This window comes from Diospyros lotus, chromosome 7, assembly GCF_014633365.1.
Source record: "Diospyros lotus cultivar Yz01 chromosome 7, ASM1463336v1, whole genome shotgun sequence".
NCBI lineage: Eukaryota > Viridiplantae > Streptophyta > Magnoliopsida > Ericales > Ebenaceae > Diospyros > Diospyros lotus.
Window position 1 is genome coordinate 2361606 of NC_068344.1, and position 19521 is coordinate 2381126.

General features: G+C 32.8%; 1 protein-coding gene across 1 annotated transcript; it reads right to left on the minus strand.

Annotated features, from left to right (window-relative positions):
• Positions 1-10424: 10424 nt before the first annotated feature.
• Positions 10425-17866, minus strand: LOC127806469 (probable inactive purple acid phosphatase 2). The gene is made up of 2 exons (XM_052343792.1): positions 17038-17866; positions 10425-12107 (listed from the first exon to the last, which is right to left on the minus strand). Exons 1-2 carry the CDS (start codon positions 17794-17796, stop codon positions 10836-10838), a joined length of 2031 nt encoding a protein of 676 aa, XP_052199752.1. The 5' UTR covers positions 17797-17866; the 3' UTR covers positions 10425-10835.
• Between the last annotated feature and the right edge of the window lie 1655 nt (positions 17867-19521).

Genomic DNA, 19521 nt, shown 5'->3' on the forward strand with positions numbered 1-19521 from the left:
GTTACTCATCTAGAGCATTATTCCAATCCTGAAGCTATGTCAATTTTCTTGTTCTTTCATGAAAATACGTTCCTTGTATTTGGGATGGCACCGAGTTTTGAACTTGTTCTGCATTTACTCTTATAACGGTGCACCCCCTTGTGTGTACACCTGAGGAATCCTTTTTATTGGAGAGAAAATCCATAGTAAGATTTGAAGTCAAAACTTCGAGGGAGTAAGTCTGTGTGTTGGTTATCCTAATTTCCATTCCTGAGATTGTATGACCTTTAACCAAAAATCTGATTTAGAATGCTAAATTATTTATTTAATTTTATGCATTTCGGTTTCGAATTTGAAATTTTTACATTCATACAGTTATTGTGAATAAAGTTTGGCAGGTGTATAATCTGCTTGCTAAGGGACTAGCAATGTTTAAGTTGGGGGGTATGATTAGTGGTTAATTTTGTAAAAATTTTGTTATAATTATACCCTTCTTTCGATCTTAAATATGGTTTAAATTAGATATTAATATATATTTTATGGTTATATGTAAATTTAAATTGAAAGATGAGTGAAATGAAGTTCTAAAGTAAATAATAATAATATATAAAATTATATATAATACATATATATCATTATATGCATGCATGTAATATATATATAATATAATCTAATATATATATGTGCCATGTGTAATACATATATATAATATATAATTTATTAATAACATTAAATTATTTTTATTTTTTTTAGGCATGAAGAATTCAAGCCCATGAAGACTTAAAGTCCATGAAGAAATCAAAGCCATGAAGAATTCAAGCCCATGAAGAATTAAGGCCCAATTTGAGCAACCCATGGAAAATATTATTTGGAGAAGGCCCAAGGATTATTTTTAATCCTAATGAAGATTAAAAACCAATTTATAGAAATCTATTTTTATTTTTTATGTGAGAGCTTTATTAGGTGTGTTTTTTAGCTAAAATCCATTTAACTATTAGGTGGATATTATAGCTAAAATCCATTTAACTTTATGAGTGCTTTATTAGGTATGTATTTTAGCTAAAATCCATTTAATATTAGGTGTGTATTATAGCTAAAATCCATTTAACTTTAAGTGTGTGAGTGCCCATTAGATATAATTATGTCTAATTGAATAATTGAAATTGTGTGGTTTGTATTGCATCTTGTGGCCTATAAATAGCCCACTTGATTGCATTTGTAAGTGTGATTATTATTCTTGAATAAAAGTTTAGTTGTTTCCTTATAATTCTCTCTTTGAGAATTGTTCTTATTCTTTCTCATTTTCTTTAGTACTTTCTCTTATAATCTTACTTTTTTTTCTTTCTTCTTTTAAATTCTTATGTCATTTATTATTACTTTATTATTCACCGCCTAAATGGCCGGTTAATTTGTGCCTTTAAATTTCTGTAATTTTAATTCTTGTCATTTAATTATCCACCGCCTAAATGGCCGGTTAGTTTATGCTTTTAAATTTCTTGTCATTTAAATTCTGTTATTTAAATTACGTCATTTAAATTTCTGTCAATTAACTTTCAAATAAAAATGAGTAGTTAAATCTAATCTTGGGTTAAAGCAAGGACAGTGTCCAATGCCAATGATTCCCAAAGAAAGCTGCGCTTTAAATAAGTAACATTAATTTAAATTTCAGTATGAGTGTGTATTAATTATTAAAAAATCACTAGGTTTGGATTGGAGCGTAAGCCTAACTTAGAGCTTTCATGCCATGTATGAGAGTTACTAGAACTGGAAACGCTATCATACCCAAACCCGGATGATTAATTTAGTTGTTTTGTATATTAATTGTAATTAGATTTATGGTAGTTGCTTAAATTAGAATCCCGCATATCATGTATGGGGATTGCTTAACCTAGAACTATCATCATCTCTAATTGCATTTAATAACAAACCCTCATATCTGAAATTAAATTAATGTTGCTAATCTTATATGCTAAAATTTGGGAATCAACGGGTTGGTACTGAAATTGTCTTAACTCAAGCACTATCCAAATTCATATTTTTACGTTTAATGTTTATTTCAATTTTTGTCTTACTTTATTTTCTAGTATCTGTTGTCTAAAAACAAAACCATAAAAAATCTTGTTGTCAATTTGTCCAAATGCGTGTGCGTGTGTGTGACATTCTTTTTCTTTTGCCATAAATAAATCTCTCAGTGGACGACCTGGATTCATCCAGAAAATATAAATTTAAATTTGGACTACAACTGCACTCGTACACTGGCGAGTATAAACCTCTCACTAAAATAAAAAAAAATATAAAAGTTTTATTATGATTTGTTTTTATTGTGTTTTAATTGCAGGGTGAGAGTGCAGTCACTCCCCCAAAAGACGACTCATGGAAATTAAGCTTTAAACCGTGAAGGATTAATTAAGAGGGGGTGAATTGAGTGTTTTGACTATTTTTACAAATAATGAAAATATATTGAGAAATATGATGTAGTAAAGTTATTTGAAGAAAATAATTTTCTTAAACCACAAATAGATGCAACAACGGATGGAATAAGCATGAATGAGTACGCAACATACAAGATCTTTCATAAACAAGATTTGAGAAAACTCTAAGCATTTGATAAGTTTATATATGAAAATATTAATATGAAGATATATGTATCTAACAAAGAGTGTAAGAGATATCTTTCAAAATATAGAAATCAGTTTCAAACATATGAAATAAATGAATTCAATGAAAAATGACTATGCAGTTAGAAAATTTCAAAACAGTTCTTATATGCGGAGAAACTAATGCTTGAAAGGCTTTTTATGAAATTTGTTGAAAGCTGAAATATAAATGTTTTACGAAAACTAAATGTAAGATAAAGATTACAAATATAGTTTTGATATAAAGATAAAGAATTATATTTAAAATGAGGAGTTTATAAAGCAGTTATGAAAATGCAAAAGTGTATGACTTTTAAGATAATTTCAACCAAGATAACATTTTAATGGCAGTTAGAAAAACAATGCATTAAACTATATTTATGTATGAAAAGCATATGCATAGCAGATTAAGAATAGTCCTGTTAAAATGAAAGTAATAAAAGGAGAACAACATGAACACATCACTTTGAATTTAGTTCCTTTATCTTAGTTCCTCACTAAGAATTTAGAAAATATCAACTAAGGATATTAGCTTTTAGGGCTCACCTATAACCCATATACAGTTTTTACAAGTTTAACTGAAATCTCCATTTTTATGGGCTAAGTAGGAACTCCAACTTTTATAGGCTAAGCAGTAACCTCCACTTTTAATAAACTAAGTAAGAACCCCTATTTTTCATAAGTTAAACAGTAACTTTTACTTGAGGCTTTTTCATTTTAGGCTGAGCCACAACCACTACCTTTAAAAGGATAATGTGTAACATTTACAAGAGTTTCACAAAGAATTGTAAAAGAATAACTCAAGAGAAAATATAAGATATTACAATGATATCAAGTATTCTCCTGAACAATAAGAGAGTTACAAGAATAAACGAATGAAGCACTCAACTCTTTTATAATCTATCTGGTTTAGAAAGATATACAAGTAATCTCATCAGATAATAGCTTGGAAGTGAAAAAAAATAATTATGAAGAATGCTCACTTCAAGCTTTTGCTATAGGTTCAAAAAGAATATAGCTAACTAAGTTTGTAACAACACCAACAGCTTAGGATGTTTCCTTAATAGCCTTTGCATCTCTTGCTGCTCTTAGCCTTTTATAGAAGCTTGAGAGTCGAATTCAACATTAAGACCTGCACAACTCACAGCTTCTTTGATTTGACCATTTTGGTCAAATTCTTTAGAAAGCATATGCAAATTATATAGATAAGCATTAAACACACTTGCATAAATATAATTTATTAATATTTTATAAGGGAACACAATTAGACATATTGGGATGAGCAAATAAATCTTTAACGATCAAAATTGTCATCTTTTTACTTACTAAGTAAAGGTTATAAAATTTGAAATCAGATGTCAGTCACTCGATTAACTTATGGACATACTCAACTAATATACGAGCATACTCAATTGGATAACTCATATAATCGATTATATAAAAGTCTCACTCAAGTATGACCAAGTCATTACTCGACTAACTCACAAGTCACAGAGAATTTGCATTAAACACTAGATTATCAGGCTAAGATTACTCAATTAATAGAATCATATACTCGAGTACAAGTAACTAATACTCGATTAAAATTGAGCATAAAGACTTAATCAGATTGCATCCAATCTCTACTTGATTAAAGCATATAGATAATCGATTATAAAAATACATTAATAGATTGAGAGAAAGATATACTCGACTAAGGTGATACTTGAACTTTTTAATAGCAAAAAATACTCGATTGAAAATAGTTCTTACTCAATTGATTTTTGAAATACAGAGAACTTGTAAAAATTACACGAGTAGAAAACTTTAATAGTCGATTGAAAGAAAATTTTACTAAAGCACATAATTGATTGATCTGAAAAACACATAAAGCAATACTTGACTAAGAATATGCTCAGATTTCAGTAGTTATAAAGATACTTGATTATACAAATACCATGCTTGATTATAACTTAAATAAAATTTTGTATAATAGATATTCGAGTTTTTATGATAATTGTTTGAATACTTGAATATATTAAAAAATATACTAAGCAATACTCGATTGATTACAAAGAAAACTATTTTTGATCAAAGGCAAGTGTAAAAGCTTTAAGTAGATTGCTTGAATACTTTGCTTTCAAAAACTTCAAATATATATATACTTTGTTTACAAAAGATTTTTATACTTAAGCCGAATTTTCAAAATATTTTTTCAAACATTTAACATCAAACTTGATTAACATAAAACTATATTTTGTTATTTTAAAGAATATAAGAATATATAAGCCTGAAATTCTCCAATTTAACCAAAAATATTTTTATAAACTTCATACTCTTTGATCAGCCAAAACCGATACTTAACTGTTTTGAAAGACATATATAAATGTATGAGTATGGGGTTTTTTAATATACATATATAAGAGGATTTATAAAATATTTAAAAAATTATCAATAAATCAAATTTACTGAAAATATATTTTTCAAGATTATTTTTTTCCATAAATCAAAATATAAATTTTTCGACAAATTGTCTCCACCACGTCCCAAACCTTTCTGAAGAATTTAATAGAAAATTCATTAGGCCCAGGCGCTTTTTCATCACCCATACCAAATAATGATTGCTTGACCTCTTTAGGGGTCACTATAGCAATAAACTCCATCCACTAATTTTGAGCTACCTGATATTTTTCTCTTGTGTTTAGTTTTGATAATAAAAAATAAATAAAAAATATCAAATAATTTTATATTCTAAATCAAAGTATATGATTTGGAAACAAAAATTAATTTCAAGTGCCTTGTTAAAATAAAAATCAAATTATTGATAATTTTCTATAGATGGAGATTTGCACAAACAAGTATTAAGATTTAAAAGAATCTCCTAAATAATTTTTACAAATTGGTTCTGAACCATTGGATAAATAAAGCAAAACTTTTTCAAAGGCAAAAGACCATGTATGTTATTGATAAATTGATGTTTTTGCTTTTGATATAGTTTTGATTATGAAAATTAATTGTATTTTGATGATGAAATTATTTCATTGATGTTTATTGACTTGGTGCTCTAAATTATTTTTATATGTTTTATTAAAAACCAAAATAAAAATTAATTCCATCATTCAATTGAATGTCAAAAATCTTGTTATTAATTTCTTGATGACATTTAAAATGTTATGTCTCTATTTGATCAAAATTGTTGAATGAAAATTAAATCCAATGCCAAAATATCGTGTGATAAATATCTTTATGGCATTTTGAAATATTATGTTTAGCAATTCAATGTTAAAAAGCTCATGATAAATTTCTTGATAATATTTGAAGTGTATATCTTTCAAGCGTACATCTTTCAATTTCAAATAAAGATCAATGAGAGATTGAATAAAGTGATATTAGAAATCATATCTCAAGTCAAATGGCAAGTATCTCATGTTTTTTGTATTTATATTAAAAGTTCAAAATGTTTAAATGAGTTTGATGTTTAAGGCAAAATGAGAATATTATAAAGGTGTTAGTCGATTGAATTTTTCTATCTGTCGTCTGATGAGTTGATGTGGTTTCTATCGGTTGACTGATCCTTCTCGATCAGGCTTCTAACAACATGCATGATATGTGTTTCTTAACTAATTAGACGTCTATCCATTTCCATTTGTTGCCTCACAATGTGCATGTTTTCATAGTTAAAATCATTTTGCCTTGATATGTCGACTAACTCATTTCATCTGTCGACTAACTCATTCCATCTGTTAACTAATGCTTTCAATATGTAGACTGATTTAAGTCATCAGTCGCTTGATTAATTCGCAGAAAGCAAATGACAACTAGTTTTTTAAAATCCTAATGGCCCAAAACGGCTAGTTTTCTCTCGAAACTTGTGGAACACCTATAAATATAAATCAATGATGATTAAGAAGAAGCCAATGGATGGGAATGAAGTGAAGTGATCTTACAAAATTTATTCATCTTCTCAATTGTGCTTAAGCTTTATTTTTCTCAACAAGGTTTTGTGTATCATATTGTAAAATTAGTTTCAAATCTTTGTATCTTATTTTGAGAGACATTGTAACTAAGAGTGTATACTGTTAGAAACTCTCTATTAAACATTTCTTGTATTTCCTAACTTGTGTAATTAAGGGCCTACTTATATAAGTAGGAGGTTGTATTCCTAGTCTTGGACTAGAGAGCCTACTTGGATTCAAGTAGGAGGTTATAGTAGATTCATTTACAAAATTCTTAGTGATGAGCTAAGGTAGTAGATTAGGCTTGGTTTAAACTGAACCACTATATATCCTTATGTTCATCTATTTCTTATACCTTTTGTTTCAATTATTTCAAGTATTTCAATAACCCTCACTTACATTATACATTCTTATTTGTTTTGAAAAAGATTTCAAGTTTTCAAACTACTTTTTAAATAATTCAATTCATCCTCCCTCTTTTTGTTGGTGCCATAACATTTCAAACATATCACTAGCTGCCTATCCACAAAGGGGGCAACCTTTCCAAGATGAAAACTTGCCACACAAGCATTACTCATGAATAGTTGTTGGTAGTAGGACACAATAATGCTTACCACCTCCTCATTATAATCCGTTATCGAGCCATCCATCCGTTGCATACTAAGGACATAATGGTTATTACGACGAGCTATCATAGTCTAGAAGAAGTATCGAGAACACTGATCTCCCTTCGCTGACCACTTGACTAGCGCTTGAAGGCAAAAGAAATCAGGCTCTTGAGATAACGCAACTGATCAATATTCCCCACTCAACTCTAGCTCTTTATGACAGAGAGTAAAGTTTTGAGGGTTAACAAGAATGTACAGTTGCACATGAGTCAATTGAGCTTTAGGGTCCACAACTCTATCAGTTACATGACCTCTAGAGCGATTGAGAAGCTTTATGGCCATTTTCATCGCCTTGAAATTCCTCACCAATTGAAACATAGAGTACCCACTCACCCCCATATCCCAACTAGCAGTCACTTTGCTAAAAAATGAATGACGATCTACTAGGTGGTTCAAAAAGCAAAAAGGGCCCCCATTACTTCTATAATGCTTAAGCAAGTTATCTACAACAAGACTATGATTGGAAATTCTCAGTCGAATAAATGAAGTCTTACTATGAGGATACCTGGAAAGCCATCCATCATTAATAAAGGCTCTATCTAGCTTGTGGAAAATACAATCCCCCCTCCCCCATTTATTATTCCAAGGAAGGGTGAGACCATTGTAAATCAAGTAATTTAACAAAAAGGGAGTGGGTCAACTATTTTATCAATTATTACAAAATAAAACTAAAAGTCACATCAAACCTTTCCTCGACAAAAGAAGAATGGGTAAACATGATTTTGCACAAATTTGAACTTTCAAACACATTTTTTAACTCAAATTGAAATCTAATCAAGGAAGAAAAATTAACCCCAATATCATTTTTACAAGATTTGAGAAATTCGTGAGTAATCGATCCTTACAATCATTTATTTAGGCCGTGCCAATTGGCTTCAAACTAGCCCCAAACCATACACAAACATGTGGTCAAAATAAAAATATCACATTTATTTAGGCCGTGCCAATTGGCTTCAAACTAGCCCCAAACCATAAACAAACATGTGGTCAAAATAAAAATAATAATAAAACGTCTATTATTAAAACTAAAACATCAAACAAAAAGTAAGATTGCCAAAAGTAAAACATTATGGTTAGTGTATTTTGTTTATTTACAAATTTAACAATTTATTCATGAGTTAAAATATAAATAATAATCTAATATATTATAATATAAATAATGCATTAGATATATATATATATCTTTTTATATATGAGGGTTCAGATGAGGAATATTATTGTCATGCCCACTTTAATTTTTTTTAATTCAAATTCAAACGTAAATTGACCCAATAATAAATATATTGTCCCGGTGGGGTGAGTAAAATTTTAATTAAACTGAAATAATTGAATCGAACTGACCAAAGTTGGTGGTTCGATTCAATTCAATTTGTAGTCTAATTTGGTTCGATTTCCAAATTTAAGTTTTTCGGTTATTTTTATTCGATTCAATCTTCTTATTGAAAAAAAAAAATTAAAATAATTGAAATGACCAAAATGTCAAAAAACAAAGTTATTTTTTACCAAAATTGGCCGATTTGATTTGATTATTTTGGTCTAACCGAAATTTTTCTCACCCTTGATTATTTCTATTTTTTTTTTTTCTGAAATCATATATTTCGTCTCACCCTTAAAATCATATATTTCGTCTCATGAATTCTTATTTATGGTCGATTGGAAATAAATGAGATGTCTTAAGATAACCAATATAAAATTTATTGGACCAAATATAAAAAGATATGACTATATATGAAGATGTATAAGGACACATTCGAAATGGCATACTACTGGAATGATTATTTTGTTTCATTGTTATATCTTAGATGCTAGAGCTTGAATACAATGAAATGAAGAAGAAAAATAATTCTATAACAAAAACATACTCAAACTAAAAAAATAGTAAATGTTATTTTTATTTTTAGGTGTTAATAAAATAATTTTTTATTTCTTTAGTGCCAAGAAAATATTTTTATATTTTTTTGGGTGATGATAAAATATTTTTTCATTTTTTGGATGTTAATAACAAATTATTTTTATTTCTGGATGTTAATAAAATATTATTTTTATAAATAATGCTATTGGTACACCTTTGTGTATCTTTTGGGATACAAAAAGGTGTGTCAATGACAAAAAAACCCTTCATGAGGCACATAGAGGCGTGTGATGCGCATGAAAACGAGGGGTATTTTAATCATAATATTTTTTTATGTAACCCAAAATATACAAAAGTGATGTAGATATAACATGATTCTATTTTTATTTTAAAGATTTTTAACCCTTATTTGTTGTTGTTTGCTTATTGGATCATTGTTTACATATTATGCTATTTTTATTTTTTTTGGTTGATTATCCACCTCTGATTAGCTTTCCACTAATAGCACTTGAGAAAATATTTTAAGTAATTTCTTCTTACCTTTAACTCATTAACTCTTCAAGGTCATTCTCTTTGTCTTTCTTGGAACTTTTAAGCTACATTCTAATAGTTCCTTCGTCCATGGTAAGATTCCTATAAATGTTGCCCTTTAGTTTATAGCCCAAACCCTAATATCTTTTATGTTTCTAAATTGGTTAACTTTTTACTAACGGCACTTGAAAAAGTATTTCAATTTATTTACTCTTCCTTAAACTCATCGACCCTTTAAGGTCATTCCCTTTGACTTCTTTGGGACTTTTAAGCACATCCCGATGGTTTCTTCGTCCATAGTAAGATTCCTATAAGTGTTGCTCTTTAGTTTATAAACTAAACCCTAATATCTTTTACATCTCTCAATTGGTTGGCTTTTCACTAATGGCACTTGAGAAAGTATTTTAAGTGATTTCCTCCTCCCTTTAACTCATTGACCTTTCAAGGTCGTTCTCTCTGTCTTCCTTGGACTTTTAAGCTACATTCTGGTAGCTTCTTCATTCATGATAAAATTTCTATAAATGTTGTTTCTACAAATGTTGTTCTTTAGTTTATAGCTTGAACCGTAATATCTTTTATATTTCCCAATTGGCACCGTATGTATCAGCCCCCTCGTTATTTTTGTTGCCCTCTTGGCATTATCCTCAATATTAGCACAAGAGAGGGAGAGAATCAAGAACTCAATACTCAATGATCAAGAGAAGTAAATTTTCTAAAATACATCATATATGTAACATAATTATGAAAACCTATGTCATGACTAAAACATAGGTAACCTAACTATAATCTTAACTGACAAAACAAAAAAAAAAACAAATGGATCTAAGAAAAGAGAACAATAAACTCAAGCAAGGTTATCTTATTCTTATATCCCACACAAGAGAAGATGACTGTGTGATGAGTTCCTTGGGAAAACAGAGCAATTGCTCATAGAAATCCCAGTCAACAATCTGATACACTGCCAGAGTACAAACACACATTTACAAACATCTGGAGAACAAATATTTTACATAGTCAATCAGCAAAAACAACTTCTTACCATAATGCATCGCTGCATCCAAAGCTTGCTCAGACTCGAACGATTCTAGACAGCACAAATCCATTGCTTGTGACACTGGAACCTCGTCTGTTACAAGCTCAAGTAGTTTCAGACTGTACAAGTGCATTTGAGGAGTAGAGATGGCGATTGTCAAGCCTACTTGATTCAAAGAAGAAGCGAGGAAAGGTCTAGGACTTATATTTCGTCGCTCTTCACTGGAATCCAGTCTGTCCCGGATGCAGCAGCTCCTCTCCTGGCATGCGATACATACCCAATAACGTATCCCATAAAAGCCCCAAGCACGAGTACGCTTGCTACCTTGACGTACCATGAAAAGGTCGAGTCCATGATCTTACTCCTGGCCATGGTAACACCATCACCGTTGTTGCCACTGAGGACTTGCCCCGATGCCAGGATTTCCACCATATCGTGTACCTCCCCGTCATGGTTCCCCACGTAGGAAAGTGTAAGTTTATCCTTGGTGGCGACGAGTCTAGTGTATCCAAACTCGCCCCCTCGGTAGAGAGACTGCTCTGGCTGTGGGAATATGGGGTCGTCTGGATGTTGGGGTCTTGGTTCCCAAATCGGTTGCCAGTCTTGCCCTGCCATCCCAATTACAACGTGCACGGGAAATGCCTCCCAGTCCTCCCCTTTCAGGCCAAAACTCCCGCAAGTGAAGTTGTTTATGGGACAAAATCTTTCGTATCTGTGGACATGACCCCACAATGCAAGGGTCACATTATTCTTCACGAAGAGCGGTTCAAGGTGATTGAGCAATCTCTCCCTGAATGGGGCATCCCGGTTTTCATGGCTCGTTGTGTACATTGGCCTGTGCCCTTGGACAACGACAAATGGGGTCTTTTTCCTATCAACCAACTCCAAATCATGCTTTATAAAGTTATACTGGCTGCTCCCAGGAAGAAAATTGGTTTCTGTTGATATGTACACAAAATGAACTGCCCCTGTACTGAACGAATAGTAAAGGTTTCGAGTGGCTGGGGCGAGGGTTCCAGTTAGCTCTGAAGAGTTCCCGGGCATGTTGAACCTGAGACTGTATGGCACACCACATTCACCCCCACCATCTTTTCCATACACAGAGTAGGACCAGTCTGGTTTCCAAGGCTGCATAGGCCAATCGTATTCGTGATTACCTATGCACACATGGTAAGGAACTTTGGAGGCAACTGGTTCGATCTGGAAGAAAAAATGGTCCCACAACCATGCGTATCCTCTTGCATAGCTGATATCACCAATATGCGAAATAAATGATGGCTTGTCACCAAGAGCCTGAATGTCTCGGCTGATCCACTTCATAGTCGATATGCTTTCATCTTGTGTGCGAAGGAATGTCGAGTATGGCGTTGCGGTTCCCATGTCTCCAAATAAGAAAGCTATAGTTTCATCGGAGTCCTCATTTCGTGAGACAAAGCTGTTAGTGATGCTCCAACCTCCTGCATCACTTCCAACCTGCCATGAAAAGCTTTGATAAGTTATTATTCAGATAATAGATGTAAGAACTGCCAGGAAGTCGACTAGGAGTCACACAGTTTTGGATTGTGAAATTGGTTTATGAAAACTGAAAGATCATAGTCCTTGTTCCTACTCAAATATATCTCCATGTGGAATAATCAGAATAAACTCTCTTCAAATATACATAGCGTCACATTCATTAAGGTCCTTCAACCAATAAGACCTCCAGGCTGATGATGCACGGCAAGATCCACAATACATTAAAAATTCAATCTCATTAATAACCAAATCACTACATAAAGATATGAACTTGTACTGTTTTTAAGTTGCAGACAACTGTCACTCATGACAATTGAGTTAACCCTACCAATCCGTATAAAGACGTGAGAACATTGACTTTGAATGATAAACTACTTATCAGTAAAAGACCTGTTTGTGGTGTTGAAATTGTGCATCATAGATTTGTACAGATATACAAATTCATATAATGGGTTCCCTCAAAAAATTATTATTCTTTGATAAATAAACTTTCCCTTCGAACTTTAACACACCTAGTAAAACAAACTTCTAATTCCTCATTAGGCACAGAAACAATGAAATCCTATTAGAGTGTCCCCAGTCCACAAGGTTCCCCACTTTGTGAAGATCATGGAAGAGTCATATTTGTACTTGCAAAATGAATGTTTCCCCAACTTGAACCTGTGACCTTTCAGTCATAATACCAATGCAACTGAGGTGTTTGCCCTAAATGGAAACACATAAAAACAGCAATAATTTGCAGAGCAAACCTACATAAGAAAGGGATTTAAGAAAAAAAATTCATGAATGGGAAGACATATATCTTCCACACCCAGACAACCTATAAACTGGGGCAACTAATCAAACCAGAAGATTTGAAAAGGCTACTTCAAATTGTTTTCAGGATAAGAGCTGCCTAACAATTGCCAGAAAAGAGATGGTAAATTTATTTGCTGAATCAATATTCAGTATCATGAGCATGGAAGAACTAGAGAAAAAAAGCATGCCAAATGCCAACACAAAGTAGCTGCTGAACATTACTAACTAAATGCAATTGAAGGCAGGCATCGAGAAAGTTAAACAAACCCTATTCTCATTGAGCCACAAAAAAAGCCAGGCTTCTATATGAGAAGAAAATTGGAAAAGGAAATAATAAGAAGCAAACAATCATAATGGTAAAGTAACAGATTTCTAACAGACTGCGGACCTCCTATATCTTGTGTTTAAGAGATCACATCCACAATGGTGTTGTACCACCGCTACAGGCCATTGTGGACGATACGGACTATTATACCCCCATTAAAGGTCTCATTTTCACCTTTTTCTTTCCCTTCTCTTCTTTATTTTCCCCAGTCAACCCTGTCCAAGTTGTTTGGAACTATAACATTCGAGTTTAAAGTACTAAAGTAACTCTTGAATCAAAAAATATCAAGGGATACCATCATATTTTTAATTTTAAAAATATCAAGGGATACTATCATAGACATAATGTGCAATACATTCATACCAATTGACTTAAAAAATTCAAGAAATTTATTTAGGATAATCTAAGCTTTACTACAACCAAAACAAACAGAAATTTTCATATAGTACATATTGTCTGTGATTACCACATCCATTTTGATTACCACAATTTTCATATAGTAAAAAAATTCACAATTTTGATTACCACATCCATTTAAATATTGTCTGTGATGCCCGCATTCATTATATAGTAGGTCTATGACTCGGTTCCTCAAACCAATTTGATTCTAACTCACAAACACATCTCCAATAAAGAAATACTTTCACAGTTTGAGATTTGATCAGATAATCAACTAAATGTTGCTAAAAGAGTAACCTAGCAACAAACACGTATGTTATGATTAGGAGCGCTAGGATCTCTCAATACACAGCCAAATGTAAATCACACCCTCACCCAATTCAATACAATCAACAGAAATTTAAAAGACAGAATTGAAAACAGTAATAAAATGGAGAAGAAACAATCAAACCACACAACAAAGACAACAAGATTTTATCCTGGTTCAGACCGCATAAATGGTCCTACATCCAGCCTTCAGATCCTCAGAGAAATCCACTAAGAGTGATGAAACCATTACATGAATCCCTCTCTCCCACACGCATACACGAGTGCAATCAACTTGGAGATTACAAAGACTATCTTGATTCTAGCTTTCCTCTCACACACTGCACTCGTAAATCAGAATGAATGATCATCTGTCAAATGGCTGCCCTCTGTCTTCTATTTATAGACATTATGGGCGGATATTACAAGGAATATAAAAGACTACACATTTCCTATTATACCCCTCATACATACATACATAACTTTACTTACACTTCTGCCGCTTGATACATTTGACTTCACTGGTTTCTTCTAGGCTACACACGATGCAAACATATAACAAAGTACTCAAATAGAACAAGTTATCGAGCATTTATCCCACTATTTGGGGCCATTTACAAAGTCTAGCTCGTCATGCATTTCTTTCTGTGGACTTATCCTATGTAAGACCCTTATAACTCGTATTATATTTAAGTATATCCCACCAAGTTTTCTTGGTCTTCCTCTCTCTCTTTTGCTAGACACTTGTTCCATCCATCCACTCTCCTCACAAAAGCCTCTATTAGTCTTCTTGTTACATGATCAAACATCTCATGTGATGCCTAGCCTCCCTGAGCACATCCTCAGGTTGATAATAAGGTGGTTTTTTGGGGCTGCAATTTCACAATGGGTTACACCCAACCAATTAAATCAATTTAACCCATCAGTGGTTTAATCTCATTTACCAATAATCATGATCTACCTGAAACCAACTCTTGGATAAGTCTTTAGGCTTTATTGGGCTAACAGTCACCACTGGCTTAACCATCTTAGTTCACACGCTACATTCCCAAATTTAGTTCCCCCACATTAATATAATTTTCGGGAGAAATCTGGTAAGGCACCCACAGCCCAATTTCATTATAAGTTTATAACTATAGGTTAAATCATTAAATCACAATGCCATTTAGTTAGTCCAACAACCCAGGGACCCTTAAGGGAGTGTTGGAAAACAGTTCGGTTAATCCCCAAAAACCAGTTTCGACAATTTTGGGAAAAAATCCCGTTTTAGGCCCAATTTTCCTGTTGTTGGGTTTATTACCACCACTAATGATCACACAACCTATAAGTGACCTTTAGTCCAACTTTTAGACAACCTTGTACCCCAAAAATTCTTCTTTTAACAGATTTAAACACACTGCTTTTTCTTGCAAAAACCAAGACCGTTTCCATTCTTACAATCCCGCTTTTGCATGTTTAAGCCCCCAGACCCCTAATCAGCCATCTAAGCCACTTTAAGCCCCCAAAATTAATAATTTAGCTTGCTGTTTTGGGCAGGTTTCATGGCCCCCAAAGTCTGTACATTTTTGCATAGGTCCAGTTTTCATGACTTGAACACTTAAAACATCGACCAACTAATCACCACTTTAATATCCTTCTCTAACCAACTAGAGATAAAGTTACACAACAAAAGCATAACCTATACATAGCAAAACAGCCCCTTTAGGCCATCCAAACCATTCAGCCAAGAGGTATAAAATTACAATAAATCTTCCTTGCATAGATCAAATATAAAAACATGAAGGATATGAATTTCAACAACTTTCATAGATCAACAACTTTCTTTCGCAATTTGTTATGATTCTTTCTTTTCTGTTGAAACAAATTTTTGTTTGTTAGTTTTCACAATTCTGTATTTTTTTTGCTATTTGTTTTGTTTTTTTATTTTGATTCTATTATTATAGTGATATGGTGTTTGTTATTTGTGATTTTATGAGTTTGCATTTACCTTTTATAGGTATATATCAAAAATAAATATGTATTAAGTATTTTATACAAATTTTGATTAAATGGGCACCTCACATCCAAGTGGTTTGTGCCTGGGCTCAGGCACTCTTGCGATTCAGTTCACCTTGAGCCTATGATAACTATAATGGTGGGGCTTGGTGTCCAAAGGTTAAATTGGTGAAGCTTATGGACGGTTTTGAATCTCCTATGTGTTACAAGCATGCTTATACACGTTATAAGTGTTGGATATATATGAATTTCAAGAATGTTGTAATCATTTTCTTCATGGATGATAAAACTCTTACTGAGCATGGGCGCACCCAAGTATATTTAAATATATTAGGTACCGAAGCCAGAACCCAAGAGGCAAAGTGTAAGGAAGTTATTTACAGAAAAAAAAAGTGTAAGGAAGTTACTAATCTTGAGATTTCAAGTGTTAACTTCATGTAAAGATTATCTTTTTGTGGTCTTGAGGGTCAGCCATGGTGTATTATTCATGATGGTTTTGTATCTCCCTCATAGTTTTTGCATGTGCTGTTATTGTGTCTCATCCATCTTATTTTCAATAGGAGCCACTCCAATCTTATTACTCAAATAATAACCAAATTAGTCACAACAATGATAGTTAACCAGAGGGATTTTCAAGGGAAAAACTGATTAAACCATGACTCATAATATACTTTCTAACACTATCAATACAAGCAAACATTTGTGGGTATAGAGATGGATCTAGATAGCGATATGGCAGCAGGGATTCAACAACAACACTAACCACAAGCCTTAATCCGACTAATCAAGTCTAACTACATGAATTCTGGCTTTCCAGCCATATTTATAACAACATGGATTCAAAAACAACAACAACAATAGATCAAGTCATTGTCCCAGTAATCTACTATGTGAGTTAGCTACATGAATTCTATCTCGCCAACCGTTCTATGGCCTTATCTTCTGTAATGTCCTTAATCCCTATCATACCCAAGCGTCTCTCATCAAATTTCTCTTAATCTTAATCTCTCTCTTTTGCTACATATACAACATTAAAGATTCAATATGGGAAAAAAACACAATTACCTGGTAATAATACCTCTTTCCTTTCTTCAAATCTGTCATGATCCCATCATGAATGTAACCAGGATCTCTCCAGCCAATGCTCTGATTGGCCGGCGCGTCACACATGTGTTCCCTCTCATACTTGACCACGCGCGTGCTCGCCACGCGCTGACCCGTCGGGTCTTTTGACAACCCGTATCTCACGAAGCTCTCCTTCCCGTCGTGAGTCACGAACATGACCCGCATCTCGTCATCGCGATCCGTGAACCCCAGGTGGACCTGCTCCGGGCCCCGACCCGCCTCGAACCCGATCTCACCGGATTCCGCCAGGAGGTGCTTCGTCCCTGGCAGCGGGTTGTGGTCGTGATCCTGGCGCTTCGGGTTGATCTCCGACTCGGTCCACCGGAAGATCCGGAACTGGTAGTTGGATCGGAGATTGACCAAGGGGAGGGTGATGGAGCCCGACCCGGATTCCCAGGTCGGGGCGGAGGAGAGGAAGAGATAGCCGATGAAGTGGTCGGGGGAGGAGTTCGGGGGCGAGTAGATTCCGACCCAGTCGAGCTTCGAGGGCGAGCCAACGCCGGACCACTGGATCGTGACGGAGTCGCCGGATTTGGAGAGGGTTTGAGGGGAAACGGAGATGGAGACGTCCGAGGCGAAGCAGGAGGTGAAGATTTGAGAAAATAATAGAGAGAGGAAGATTGAGAATCGGGGATTCATTTTTGGACGGCGGCGCAGGCAGTGGTGGGGGGTGGCGCTCGGTCGGTGCTTGGCGGCCATGAAGGCTGAAACGAAGGATTATTGAGGCGGTTGGTTGGTTGGTTGGTAATTTTTTGCATCTTCTTTTTGTATATTCCACTTAGGATGCCATATGCTTCAGCTGGAAGCAAAATCAATAATCTCAAATTATTAGAAAATTAAATTATTAAGAAAATGACTATAATGCCCCAATTGATGTTAAATAATTATACACAATTATAATAGTACAAAATAATTAAAAAAAAAAATACAAAACTTGTGCTTTTAAGGAAATTTCTAAATGAACAATTTGGATGAAATCTTTTAATTTCGTATTTCACTATCTTCAACTATATTTATTTCTTTATTCATATAATATGTTGAATGTACAAAATTAGTTATAATAGAATTTCTTTTATTCGTATTAATAATTATTTTAAAAAAAATATTTTTATGCAATGCTAATGATCGGTTTAATCGATATTTTCTTTTTTAGTTCATATTCCTATTATTTTTCTATTTAATTTTGTTTTGATGATAAAAAAAATTATTTGATTAATCAAATATTATGCATCCATCTTTTATAAAATGATTTTCTATAAATGCAACTAAATTATCTTAACCTCTATAATTAAGCATTATACTATAAATTATCCAATGCCAAAATAAGTTCTCAATATCCACGACAGTATTTGAAAAACTAAGTTTTTATTGTCAACAATTTTTTTTGTATTTGATCCATCAAAGTTAACCATATAGTCTTGAACATCAAAATCATGTTTTTTTAATTTGAAGGCCAAATCGTCGACTATTTTTCACAAACTGATAGACTGTTTGCCTTTGAGGTGTTGACTAGCTTTCTAAAGCTTATTGACTGGTCTTATGCAAGCTCTCACCAACCCCGATTGACAGCTATTACATAAAAATTGGTTGATCATTTTTGTCCATGTCAATTGTTTCTATGAGCTTGCCAACCATTTTTATTGCAAATTTCTTTAATAGCTAGTTTTGCAAGCTCTAATTCTTGAAGTTTTGAATAAGTTTAGAAATATAGTCCAAAAAAGCACTAGAGAATGCTAATAAATAAAAAGAAAGTGTCAAGAGTTTACCATTACATTCATTCTTCTAATTAGTGCTTAAGTTTTCATTTTCTCTCTCAAAAAGCTACATATATAAATTGTATTATTTTGTTTTAGATATTATAACTGAGAGTGTCAACTCTCAAATTTTCTTGATTGTATTTCTTCTTGTAATTACTAGTTTGTGTGCTAAAGAATCTACCAAATTTGGTAAGATAATTTGTATTTCTAATAGTTTATACTAGAATGACTACTTAGTTAAATAGAAGGTCTTAATGTATTTAAAAATCTTTAACAGGAGTTAAGATAGTGGAATATGCTTATATCCATATTTATATTGCACATTTTCATTTTTCAATAAAAATGTGTTAATTAAACTGAAGATTCATCTCCAATCTAGATAAATAGTATTACTCAATAAATAATTAAATAATGGTAGAAATCATAACTGATGTCGTCAGTTATATGTCGCATTCTCGTTGAAGAATGTACTAGACAGAAGAGATAATGGCATATAATCTCCTTAGCATTCTTCAATAAAGAGTCACATGATTGATAACACCGTTATCAATCATAATTCTTAATATTATTCTAAATAATTATACATGTTCTTAAAAGGACACAATCAAGGAATACGAGCCATGCAATAGTTCTAATAAAAACTTTATTAGAATCCGTAACATTATTA

Bases quoted from the DNA above. Each gene is read 5' to 3' on its own strand.
- LOC127806469 (XM_052343792.1), bottom strand. From the start codon at position 17,796: ATGGCCGCCAAGCACCGACCGAGCGCCACCCCCCACCACTGCCTGCGC. The intron at 12,108-17,037 runs GTAATTGTGTTT...TTTTCATGGCAG, and splicing joins GAAAGAGGTATTATTACCAG to GTTGGAAGTGATGCAGGAGG.